General features: G+C 61.7%; 1 protein-coding gene across 3 annotated transcripts in view; it reads right to left on the bottom strand.

Moving 5' to 3' along the window:
* Window positions 1–681: 681 nt before the first annotated feature.
* Window positions 682–12192, bottom strand: part of Ndrg4 (NDRG family member 4) — an 18117-nt gene continuing 6606 nt past the window's right edge. Inside the window, exons 1-15 of one of the 3 annotated variants that reach the window (XM_005388444.2) lie at window positions 11763–11918; window positions 8713–8818; window positions 8384–8504; window positions 8240–8302; window positions 8011–8071; window positions 7122–7208; window positions 6993–7049; window positions 6537–6640; window positions 5700–5756; window positions 5570–5621; window positions 4847–4894; window positions 4691–4726; window positions 4511–4562; window positions 3196–3234; window positions 682–2516 (exon numbers count right to left, since the gene is read on the bottom strand). In XM_005388444.2, coding sequence (XP_005388501.1) covers window positions 2362–2516; window positions 3196–3234; window positions 4511–4562; window positions 4691–4726; window positions 4847–4894; window positions 5570–5621; window positions 5700–5756; window positions 6537–6640; window positions 6993–7049; window positions 7122–7208; window positions 8011–8071; window positions 8240–8302; window positions 8384–8504; window positions 8713–8818; window positions 11763–11783 — 1059 coding nt within the window. In that variant the 5' untranslated portion in view covers window positions 11784–11918 and the 3' untranslated portion in view covers window positions 682–2361. Of the gene's footprint in view, window positions 2517–3195; window positions 3235–4510; window positions 4563–4690; window positions 4727–4846; window positions 4895–5569; window positions 5622–5699; window positions 5757–6536; window positions 6641–6992; window positions 7050–7121; window positions 7209–8010; window positions 8072–8239; window positions 8303–8383; window positions 8505–8712; window positions 8819–11762; window positions 11919–12192 lie in introns of those variants that run through there. The other 2 variants (XM_005388445.2, XM_013516126.1) reach the window with 2 other exon arrangements.

The following is a 12192-nucleotide window of genomic DNA, read 5'->3' as shown; positions in this document are numbered from 1 at the left end:
GGCGTCCGCGCGGAAGGGGCGGGGCCGCGCCGCCCCACCGCCCGCGGTGCAGAGCGCTCGTTCCCATGGGCGTGGTGGTGCTCGCCTGTAAGCGCAGCTCTCGTTAGACTGAGGCAGGAGGGTCCCTGTGAGTTGAAGGCCAGCCTGAGCTGCCTAGTGAAGCGCTGCCCCCCTCCCCCCGCCGCCCCAAAAAGAAAACGCTCATTCCAAAAAATCGTGATCCTTTGCTGCCTCGTACATGGCTCTCCACCGTTACTTCCCCTCCCGTCTGTCCCGGAGAATTGAGATTTCCTAGGTTCAAGTGTGAGTGCGATTTTCATTACAACGTGGCGGGTTTCATTACCTCATTAGATGACACAGGAGGGACACATTTCGTATCCAGTAAATGAATAAAGAGTGAAACAAGTCGTGGTTAAACGTGGGGAAACAGCACGTTGTTCTATTTAAGAAAATGAGGCCCTGACTAGAAAGCTTATGGGGAGGGGTTTGGAACGCCCTAACGTTGATCTCTTCTGGATGCAAATCCTTTATGTCCTAAAACTCGGTTTTCTCGGCGGTGAAGCACATCTAGTCTGTAGAAGGATGTGGGATTGGCGAGGTGAGGTGTGTGACAGCCCCGGAAACGCAGACACGCAGTCCCCGCGCCCACCTGCGCCCCAGCCCCTCACACACACAGCAGCCGCGCTCTTCTTAGTTTCTTTATTAGTTTTACAGCACAGTTAACTTTCTACATCGACAAGGGTTTTTATTTGTTTTACATTTTGTCATCTCTAAATCTCATGACATCGGCCACCAGAATACACAAAAGTAGGCTCTTTGTACAGAGAGGAAAATAAATTCACTTTGACCAAAGAAGAGACAACCTCCGGTGGAAAACCACACGCAGGAAGACCCAATATACATATATATATATAATGTAGATATTTATATATCTCATCTGAAAGAACACAGCAAAAAAAAGAAAGAAGAAAACAGTACTTGCAGTGCTATCTACAGTAAGAGGGATTAATTCTACCAGCTTTGAACAGTCACATTCAATATTCAAAGGAAGCACGTGAGTGAGCAGATCCGGGGCAGACTACACTCCACCAGGCCCTTGGTCTAGCAATGGCTTAAGATTATGGCAGGGGGTGATGTGTGCTGATGAATATGGATCTGGGTGTCCTCTTGGCCTCAGCACTCCCCACGCAACCCTCCCCACCTCCACAGCCCTTCAGTTTTTTCGGTGCTCTCTTCCTGCTCTGTTTGGGGATTTGTGACAGTTGACGTAGGGTCTATGACAAATGGCTCTGGTTTCCGGGCCGGGAGAGTCTACCTGACAAGGTTGGGTGGATGGAAGTAAACAGCACAGCCCTGGGCTTAGGTGGCAGGAAGGGGTCAGGGTGTGTGGGAGCCTTTCTCCTCTACCTGGTCCTGTTCACTTCAAGAACCTTAAGCTCTCGCCCCAGGACTTAGCAAGCCTCAGCCGTGCCCCCTCCAAAGGCTTGCTGCTGCCCAGGGCTGGTCCCTCCTGGTAAACTGACCGCCTGAGTGATGCCTGCCCTTTGGCAACCGATGCAGCTGGGTCTATAGGAGTTCTCAGCTCCCCTGTCTCTGGCCCCTGCTGACTTCTAGTGGTTACCCAGAAGTTCTTAGAGGCACAATCCCAGCCTTTCCCTCTGCCCCCAGCCAGGTCACTAGGGAGACAGGACCAGGTGACTTCTGCCTCAGGGAGACCTTGGCTCAGAATGGGACAGGGCCAAGGGGTGGCCAGATTGTGGGTTCTCCTGGTTCTATCTTCAGACCCCACTTGCCCAGCTCTACAGCACCAGCCAGCCCAGAGAGCACCAGGATAACAGCTGCCCCCTGTGGCTACAGTCCAGGTGGCCCTCACCGGTACTACAGATCAGAACCTTGCATGCTAGGGGCACAGGGACAGGGCCTTCCAGGGCTCTGCTGCACTCTCCAGGCTTCTGCATCAGGGCCCAGCACCAATCATCTCAAAACCCCATGCATCCTCTCCTCTCCCGCCAAGGGTTTTAATCGGGGGCTGAGCCCGGGCCCCAGGCTCTAGCTCCTTCCTTAGCCACCCTCCCGCCCTGGCCCTGTGCCTGGGCCACCGGGCTGGACGAGAGGGACCAAGGCAGCCAAGTCAGCACAGTGGGGCAGATCCGGTGGGGGCAGCCCCTCAAACCACCCGAAGACCACTCTGCTGCAGCACCCAAGGTCGAGCCCTCATTTTTTTTAAACAAAAGATAAGTAACCCCATTTCCTCCTGTTCACCCTCACAAAAACAAAGGGAAAATGAGCTGGCGCAGGGACGGCAGTGGGACCTCGATGTGGGTGGGAGGGTGGTGAGCATCTCGGGCAGGCCCAAGGGCTTCAGCAGGACACTTCCATGGTGTGGTTGACCTGGCCCAGCCCCTCGCTGCTCTCTGAGTGGGTGCAGGGCTGCGGGCGGCTGCCGTCCACGGAGCCGGCACTGGTGAGGGACGCGGTGCGGGAGCGCGCCAGCCGGGTCATGCTGGCTGAGGGCACTGTGGACAGAAAAGGATGGGTTGAGGGCTGGCAGGTAGGGTCTGGCACTGGCAGGTGGACAAAGGATATGGCAAGCAAAGCGGCCAGCGAGACCCATCTTCCAGACAAGGCCCAGCCCAAGCCAGGGCGCCGTGTGCCGGCCCCATCAAGCCTGAGGCATGCAGGGCCCGTGCTGGCCAGGCAGCCCCCAGCTGGCGCGGGGATGTGCTGTTCCCAGCATGGCCTCCCACAAGAGGACAGCGTGGGGAAGCAGGATCGCTTTGGAAAGGATGTGGTGTCACGGCCACAAGCTGCCTCCGGGCCCGTTTTGGCCCTTACTTAGAGTTTTGCACGTGAGCTGCATGGAGCAAGCTCTTTCCTCCTGAACTTGCCTGCTCACCTGTTTGGCTGGGCCAGGGCCAGGGCCAGGCCCGACGGCCCACAAGGCCAGCAGGCTCTGCATCGGAGGAGCCTGTGCTTCCAACTCCCGCAGCCCCTGACAGCCTAGCAGCAAGGCTGCTCTAAGACCTAATCTCCAGCTGCTCAGCAGGACCAAGTCCCCAACGTGTGCAGGAGAGCACCAATCTTGTGGGCTTTTGAGTTGAGCAAGGCGCGGCCTGGCTGCAGCACAGCACAGAGAAGGAGCGGGCAAAGGCCGGAGGGGGCGACCATGCATCGGGAGAGCGGCCGCGGGGCTACCTGCTCCTCCACTCAGCCTTCGGTCCTTCAAGTACGCGACTGAGAGAAGACAGAGCCAGAGGGGCGGGGCGGGGAGACACAGAACACAGTGAAGATCGCGGCCCGGCGTGGCAAGGACGTGGAGATGGACCAGAGTGAGATGAGTGGACACACAGAGAGAGGGCCGGGCAGGCCGAGCCTCAGGAGCCCCCTCCTGCCCGCCCACCCTAGGACTGATCTCAGTGCGACCCGAGGAAGCCCTGCCAGTGAGATGGGGGCCCTCATCTCACCTGCAACCAGGCTCATGTCAGCAGGGCCCCTGAGGCCCATAGCCTAGTCCCAGGGTCCTCAGGATTCTGCGGGGTCTCGGTCTCCCCAGCGCAGAATCCCTCCTCGCTCCCAGGACCCTAGGAATGTACCCCAGCCCCCGGCGAGTGCTGCTCATCCGTCATTTCACAAATGTTCACTCATTCTTGTGAGCGCAGGGCCTGGCCTCAGCCAGCCGTGCCACCCTGGCGGCCTGGGCCTCTCTGCCCTCCTCCTGGCGCAGAGGCTGGCCGGCCCCTGGGCTGGGGGAGCTGCCTTCCTGCTGTGCTCCGCAGCTCCCACACCTTTCTCCCAAGGGGACACCAGCTCCAGAAGCTGAATGGAGAGGAGGTTTGCCTCCCAGCAGTGGAGGAGCCGGAAGAGCAACGGTGTGTGTGTGTGGGGGGGGAGCAGGGCCCAAGGGGGTACACCAGCATCACAGAGCTGTGTGTGGGGCTGGCAGCACAGTCTGGGTCTCATCACCCAAGGGGAAAGCTGGGGAGTAATGGAGGACAGGGAGCAGGCCCCACCCCATGGCTCATTTCCTGAGTTCCAGGTTCGCCTCCTCCAGGTTCTGCTCTAACACCATGGGGTCCCAGTTGCCTGTTCTGGTCCCCACATTCTAAGCCGATACTACGAGGCCCCTGGGTACCACCCACCGCCTGTGACGAAGGGGCTCTCAGCATCCCCAGGCCCAGCTGTACAGCTAGCCCCTGCAGAGTGGGTGACTCACCTTAAACAGGATTTCCCAGCAGGACCCAGCCCAGGCCCTGGACCCCTGGGGGCGGGAGAAGAGTCCTCTCCCAACAGGCCCAGCCCTGCTCTCAGAACAGTGCCCCGAGGCCTCCGCTTGCGCACCAGAGAGCTGGGCCTGGGCTGGGTCCCACTGGCGGAGTCGGGCGAGGTCACCCAGCACCTGGGGCCCGGGTAACACAGCGCTCATACACCCACAGGTCCTCAGCACCGGACACTGCGCCAGCCCTGGAGCCCACCCACTGGTTTCAGGGTGGGGCAGGTGGGGAGCACTCACTGTAGCCCATGCCTTGCAGGAAGTATTTGAAGGCCTCAGTCAGCTTCCCTGGCTGCAGGAGAGCAGGAAAGGCACAAGCTTTGATTACGTAGCCAGGGCTTGGAGGAAGGGAAGGCCTCCCCCAGCCCAGCCCAGCCCAGCCCAGCCCGCTCCCACTAGCAGGAGGGCTGAGAGTCTCACCTGTGTGACCTGAGGGAGCCCCCCAGAATCTGCCATCTGCAAAAGAGAGAATGAGGTGAACTGAGTGGGGCCCCCCACCTGGACAGGCTCTGCGGGCCAGACACACTGTGCCCCTGCCCTGCCTGGGCCAGGGCCCCTCCCTGCGGCCATGCTCACCTTCAGGAAGGTCGTGGTGGTCGGGTCCAGCTTGGAGTTGCATTCGACCTGGGGACAAGGAGGCGGTTTCAGCGACACCCCTACCGCCAGCGCTAAGGCTGTGCCCAGGGTAGAGAAGCAGGCAGTGCTGGGGCAGATGTGCGCCTAGGCCCCGGAGGAGGCTGCACTCCTGGCTTCTTCCTTTCAGGGATCCCCAAAGCTCTGGAGATCAGCCAGAGAGCCCGGACCTCTGGGGCCCCTTTGGGTGGGTCTGCAAAAACTCCAGGGGCCACATGAGCTGGGCAGTGAGGTGAGGGGGTGTAGCGGGAGACTGAGGCCCGCCTGCAGCAGCCCACGCCCCTGCTCCTCCCAGCTCCTCATGGGCACAGGAAGGCACGGTATTTTCTGGGCACTCCCGGATGTAGGGGGCACAGGGGAGGAGCGCCCTTGTTCGTCCCTGTGAATCCATTTTGTGCGGGTCAAAGTGTAGAAGAGAAAGATCTTAAGCTCTGGGCCTGAAGTGTGGAGAGACTAAAGTGGGAGCTGCAGGACAGGGAAGGCACGGGGGGCACATGAGGCGGTGACCCCAATCCTCCCTCCAGGCACAGACGCATGCATGGCAGATGGCGCGGAGTGGCCGGGATGCCGCCTTCCAGGGCTTGTCCCTGAGACCACCTTGGGCTGCATCAAGGGTTGGCCTTGCTGGCTGGGGCCCGCCAGCGCCATCCACCGTAGCACACTCACCACCCCGTCCTCAGCAGGAGCGTTGTCCCCGACCACCAGCATCACGGGGCAGCTGCAGACACAGAGGAAAGGGCTGTTTGGCCCGGGGAGGGGACAGAGGCGGGGCCCCTGGAGGGCCGCAGTCACTCACCGCAGCGTCTTGGCGTTGGGCACTGTCCCAGGCCTGTTGATGTCCAGGTCTCTCCGGCTGTAGGAGGAGCAGAGGCAAAGGTGAGCCATCAAGACTGGGTGAGGGGCCCCGAGCCCACCTGGGCCAACTGGTCAACGCACAGGTAAGCGTGGGCCTGCTCCGCAGGAACGGGGCTGCAGGGCTTTCCTCACTTAGGACTTCTTTCCAGACTCAGCCCCCACCAGGAGGGCTCTACATCTGCACTCCGTGCGGAGAGCTCCGGGCACCACCTTTCTATCCCGGGAGCTCCCTGCTGACTGCAGAAGGTGGGGCCTGTGCCCTCCCTCTCTGCTGCCTTCCACACAGGGGCTCACATCCGGGTCTCTCAGTCTCTTGTTTTTCCAGCGGGTGCTTAACTGAGCAGTGCTTAATAAATATTTGCAAAAGAAAGGAAAGGCAGGCAAGGGAGTCTGCTCACACCCAACACCACTGAGCACAACTGGGAAACCCGCAGTGTCTCAGGAGGATCACAAGGGCTGGGAATGTAGCTCAGTGCAAAGGCCCTGGGTTCCATACCCAGTGCCACAAAAATTAAAAAAGAAAAAAGGAAAACTACAACCTCAGTCGACCCCTCCCATTTCACAAAGGTTGGCACCGCTGCTCCCCGTTGCTGGGGTCGGGGTGTCACTAACAAACATCCCGCAGTGCTGCAGTGGTCCCGCCAGAGGAGAAGCAGGAGAGCTCGAGCGCCAGGCCTGAAGCCTCGCTGCCCGCTGCCCCCAGGAGGCTGTGACCCTGGGCAGGAAGCCAGCTGTCTCCCGGGCTCCAGACCCGCTCGTCTACAACCCCCGTGCGTACCTGTTGTACATGTTCCAGAAGAGCTGCAGGTTGGCCTGGTTCACCACGTTCCCGATCTGCTGCCGGTAGCTCTGCACCAGCTCCGTGTTGTTCACCAGCTCCTCCTGGGCCGGGCGGGGGAGGGTGGAGGGGAGCACACAGACAGAGAGCGGGCTCAGGGGATGGGCGGGCAGCACCTCCAGCGCAGCGCTCGCCCCACTCCCAGCGGGCCAGCAGGGAGGGCTGGGAAGGTGGGGCTTCAGGGGTGACGGAGAGAACGAGGGGTGAGGCGGGCAGAGGCCAAACTACCACCACCACCTCCTCTAGGTTAGGGCAGGCGGGCAGGCAGGCCGGGCTCTGCAGAAGTCCCAGCCCTAGAGGCTGGAGATATAGCGCAGCGGTGCAAGCGCCTGCCTGGCAAGCGCGGGATCGTGCATTCAATTCCCAGTACCAAAAAAAAGACGTCCCAGCCCTTACCTGGCTGAACAGGTGGGAGAGCACCGTGTCTGGCAAAGTGCTGGTCAGGCCGGAGAGCTGCGCAAGGGGGAGGCCGGCATGAGCGCCGCCCCTCACGGCACTGCCCAGCCCCGGGCGCTCCCAGCTCACCTTGGTGGCTGCCCAGTCGATCCAGCCTTTGCCATTGGGGTCGATGTTCATGAGCACCAGTCCCTCCACCAGGTCAGGGAAGATGAGCTGCAGGAGGGGGAGACGGGAGGGATGGGGCAGGGAGCCCCCTGGGGCCCCCCTAGAAAGGGGGCTGTGAAGCCACGGCCCTGCCTGTCTCCAGGGTGGCCAGGATGGTCAGAGGAGGCGGAATGGCTCTGTAAGAAGCCACTGACGGGCCAAGTGGACCGCAGGGACAGGCACCCTGCTGATCCTCCTTCCAGCCTCAACCCCTAAGCGCTCCCTGACTTATTTAGAATCTATGACTCTATCACTGTTTTCTTCCCTCTTAATCTGCAAACATATATTCCATATGTACATATATCTCCAGTGCTAGGGATGGGTCCCACAGCCAGGTACACACTAGGCAACTGCTTTACCACTGAGCTACATCCCCAGCACCTTCTGATTTAGTTTGGAAAGTCTTCTTCCAAACATGTGAAATACAATGAACCTAAAACATGTTGTTTTCTTTGCTTTTACAGAAAATAAAGGAAACTTGACTTGCACCTAGGGCCTAGGGCCTTGACTCTGAGCTATATTCCCAGTCCTTTTTAAATTTTGAGACAAGGTTTCACTAAGTTGCTAAGTTGCCCAGGCTGGGTTCAAATTTTCAACCCTCCTGCCTCAGCCTCCCAGAGCTCTGGGATTACAGGTGTGCACCACCATGCCTGGCTCTGTTTCTCAAGTTAGTTTCCTTGGAGGGAAAAGAGGAGAGAGAGCTTTTTTAACAAGTGAAGAGGAGGGGGGTGGGGGTAGGGACAGAGGAAGAAGGAGCAGAGCAGGGGCCCTGGGACTGGGCAGGGGCTTGGGCGCGGGGCGGGAGACTCACTGCGAACTTGGCCAGCACATAGGCCCCGGCGCCCACTCCGATGCCAATGATGTACTTGAACCTGGTACAGATAGAGCACGGCTGCTCACTCCAGGGCCAGGGTGCCATTTCCCAGGGAACCATCCAGAGCAGGCCCCACCCACCGCCCACAGCCCTCAGCCGATGGCTCTGCAGTGGCAGCGGGCGCCTCTTGGTCCCTGGCACCGGGGCAGGGCCAGGAGGGACTCACCCAAAGTGCTGCACCACGCTGGGGAGCATGGCAGCCAGCTGCTCCATGGAGGGGAACTGGTACCTGTGGGCAGAGCGGAGATCAGGGCGCCGTGCAGCCTGGGGCGCAGGGCTGGGGAGGGGCAGGGGGCCTGAGGGGACCTACCCCTGGGGGAACTGCGACGCCCCCACCTGCTGCCCCGGGGCATCCACATGGCACACCACAAAGTGCTTGGTGATCTCCTGCATGTCCTCGAAGTTGAAGAAGGTGTTGAAGCACAGCTTGTCTGCAAAGACACAGGTCTCAGCCGGCCGTGCAGGGGAGGGGAGGCAGGGGGCCTGTGGGGCGGGGCGGGGTGGGGTGATCAGCCCCAGCACTCAGCAGGGAAATGAGGCCGGAGGGCTTAGGCCACAGCGCTAAGTGTGAGCAGGGCAGGACAGTGCGTGCCGCAGAGGGGGAGGCGGGAGCCCTGAGTGAGGCCGGGCTGCACTTACGGTTGAGGCCCACGTCGTGGTAGGTGAGGATGGCCGGGCGGTTGCCCTTGGGGGAGCCCCGGATCACCACGTGTAGAAGCCCATAAGGCGTCTCAATGTCGTGTTCCTGGAGGGTACAGACAGCGCTGGACTCTGGCAGCCTCCGCTCCTGGCTCTTCTGGGGAACCAGGGGTGGGGCAGAGACGGGCCCCAGCCATGAGCCCTGCTTCCATCTCCCCGCAGCCCCAGAGAGGACAGGCTGGATGCAGACCCATCCTCGGGGGGCTCCAGCACAGACAGCAGGAACGTCACCAAGCCCGGGGCCCCCTGCGAGCCAGCCAGTGCGCCGTGCTGCCCCTCTGCAGGCCCTCAGTGGCAGGAGGCCCAGGTGGCCCCCATGCAGAGCCCACAAAGGCTCCCTGATGCTCAAGGGCACAGCAGCCTGGGCCTCAGGCCCTGTGGCTGCAGCAGCCCTGCCTGGAACCCGCCATGCGGGCCAAGCCCTGTCCCTCCCCACTCACTCATGCCCTTCTTTCCACCTCAGCGCCCTCTCCTGTGATCCAAGTGTCCCCAAGGCCCTCCTTCAGGAAGGGTAGGGTTGGATCCCAAGCCTTCTGCAGGGCCGGCCTGGGGTGCTCCTGAGTGTACGCCCTTTGTTTTGCTTCTCAGGGTCGAGCTGTTTCGGAGGCCCTGGCTCCGCTCCTCCCTGTGTGACTCTGCGCCCCAGCCTCTCCGCCGGAGTCACCTCACAGGGACTCGGTTACAGCTGCAGCACCAGGCCTGGTCGCGGCCCCGAGCCGTGGGAGATGCCCTGCCGCTGGCTGGTGCCTTCGCAAGCGGGCAGGCCCGGACACTCAGTCAGAAAGCAAGGAGGTCAGCAGCGGTGAGTAAATGGCCTACCCTGCGCTATGGGGAGCCCTGGGGACCACAGGGTGGCCCAGAGTTGGAGGGGGCACTGGGGTCAGGGACAGGAAGGAGAGAGCTGGTGACTGAGACTGCCAGGTTCCTCCACGTTCTCTGAGGGAAAAGGACCCCAGCCCCACTTTCAGACAGGGGGAGATCTGGGTGACAGGGGACAGCCTCTCAGGGACTGGCTTTCTGGGGTCTGGTCTCACAGGACTAGCCAGGACTGTGGCTCCGGCAGGAAGTGACACGGTGGTGCCAACCCCAGGAGCCGCACTCTGCGGGGGGTCTGAGCCCTGTGGTCCTCCAAGTGGCCCCAGGCCTGCCCTCCCCAGGGGCCCAGCAGCTTCCTGTCTGCGGGCACTGGGTGGGCTCCGTTCACGTGTCCTTTCACTTACCCATGCCACACAGGAGGACACTGGGCGCAGAAAGGGCAAGGGACTCGCCCAGGATCAAGCCCAGAGCAGCTGGGGTAGGGCACTTGCCAGGAGGGCCAGGGCTCCTCAGGGGCCAGGGCTCAGCTCCACCCCACAGACCGCTGAGCAGGCAGTGCCCACCGATGCCCACCACCGCTGGGTGCCTGCCAGCCCCATCCGGGCCACTCCCTGTCTTCTCAGGGCTGCAGGGAGGGGCCAAGGGACAACAGCCGGCTTTCTGCACCAGAGGGCAGTTATCTTTGAGTCAGCTCTTGCCCTGGGGGATAGAAGGCAGACCTCCTCCACTCTCCATGGGCGTGATGGGGACCTCTGCCTTCCTGCTGAGAAGGCCCCATCTGTCCCTCCCCAGTCCTGGTGTGGCTGCCCGGGTACCCATCTGCAGGAGGCTGACATCAGCAACACAGCTGGGTCTGAGCAGCCATGGCAGGCAGGGGCTTTAGCCAGATTGTCAGTCCCTGGGGCCTAGTGACCTTGGCCTAATCCTCCTAACAAGCTCCCCGCCCTCCTCCCAGCCCTGGCAGGGAGTTCAGATCCAGCCCTGCCTGAGAGCAGCTCGTACACATCCCCTCGGTCCTCTACTGCCCAAGGTGGGAGGCGCGCGAGGACTGGAGCTTGGCGCACCGCGAACTCCCAACTCCAGGGACCAAGAGCCTCCATTGGCTCCCGGTGACGTCAGAGCCCAGCCCACCTCCCGGTGGGTGCCCACGGGATGCAGTGCGGCAGCCAGGGAGGGGGCTCTGACGTCCTCTCAGCTCCCATTCCCTCACCAGTGACCTTGAGGGTGGAGGGGGGTGAGGAAGGGGAGGTTGGGGGGATGGGGAGCTGGGCTTGGTGCACGGTGGGGATTGCAGCCAGTGCATGAGAAGATTCTTTTCGTCAGCTGCAGCAATAATTCAGGGGACAAGGTCTGCGTGGGGGACAGTGGTTGACATCATGGCCCCCACTCAAGGCGACCCCAGCAGGGCAGGCCAGGGCAGGGCAGGGGTGGGGGCGGGGAGGTTTGTCCTTGCCTCTCCTTCCTTGAGGAAGAGCTGCTTAGGGGTTGGGTACCTACTGTCACCCAGGGGTACAGGAGGAAAGTGACCCCTTCTTGCCCTCTTCCCTGCTGGGGGGCCTGCCTGAAGGTCCAGACCTCCACTCCTCTGCTGAGCTGGCACCCCAGAGCCCGGGGACATGCAAGCCACTTCTAAAGAAGAGGCTGGGGACATGAATCTGTCCGCTCCTGGTCCTGGTCTGGCTACCCAGTCCCCATCCATGGGAGGCCGCCAATGGCAAACTGGAGCTGCCATCCAAATACCAAGAACCCCATGGGGACAGGACACAGACCCTGCGGGCACAGCCCCCCGGACACGCTTTGGACACAGCCCAGGGCTCACAGAGGAGCAGCCCAGTGGGCTGCGCTGGTCCCAGCACCCACACAGACGCTGAGAGGGGGCACACGGCAGGAGGAGGACTCGCTGCCAGCAGGGCATGCACACAGGGTTCACAGGGCCACGTAGGCAGAGAGGGGTCTGTGCTTTCATTCCATTTCCACAGACCGCACCCCACCCCCAGCACCAGGCCAGCAGCTGCCCTCGGCTACACGGGTGGACCAGGTTACAGGGACTGGTGGGCTTGCCTCAGTGACTCCAAGTGAAGCACCGTAGGCAGAGGGACGCCCTGTCCTTCCCACAGGTCACAAAGATGCCCCATCCTCCCGGCCCACCTGGCTGCCCCAGGGCCCTCACTCACCCCATCCCAGCACTCCGGCATCTTGCCGAAGGAGGGGACTCGCCCGGACCAGGAAGGGCAAACAAAGGCCTGAGTCACTCGGGTGCAGAGGGAGGGGGCAGCTCGAGTGGGAGACGGTCAGCTCTGGGAGACGGTCAGCTCAGCTCCTGGGCCTTTTATACACAGACGCTGGCAGCCAGGCGGCCCCTCCTCCCCACAGCCTTTCTGAACAGCCACTTGCTCACCCAGAGCCCCTGCTCCCAGATTGGCTGCTCAGAGACAAACCTGGCACTGATTGGCTTCTGAGCTCCTCATCACCCAGCCTACTCCTCCCACCCAGCAGCACATCATCCTGGAGGGTCCCAGCCCCTGCAGCTCGCGTCCCCAGCACCCAGGCACCGCTGACAGCCGCAGCTGCACACAGACCTCCCGGGGAGACGGGGGCTGTCTA

The sequence above is a fragment of the Chinchilla lanigera genome, unplaced genomic scaffold (genome assembly GCF_000276665.1).
Source record: "Chinchilla lanigera isolate Chin_1 unplaced genomic scaffold, ChiLan1.0 scaffold00032, whole genome shotgun sequence".
Lineage (NCBI taxonomy): Eukaryota > Metazoa > Chordata > Mammalia > Rodentia > Chinchillidae > Chinchilla > Chinchilla lanigera.
The sequence above is the reverse complement of the archived record's forward strand: the minus strand, read 5'-3'. Positions and strand labels throughout refer to the sequence as shown.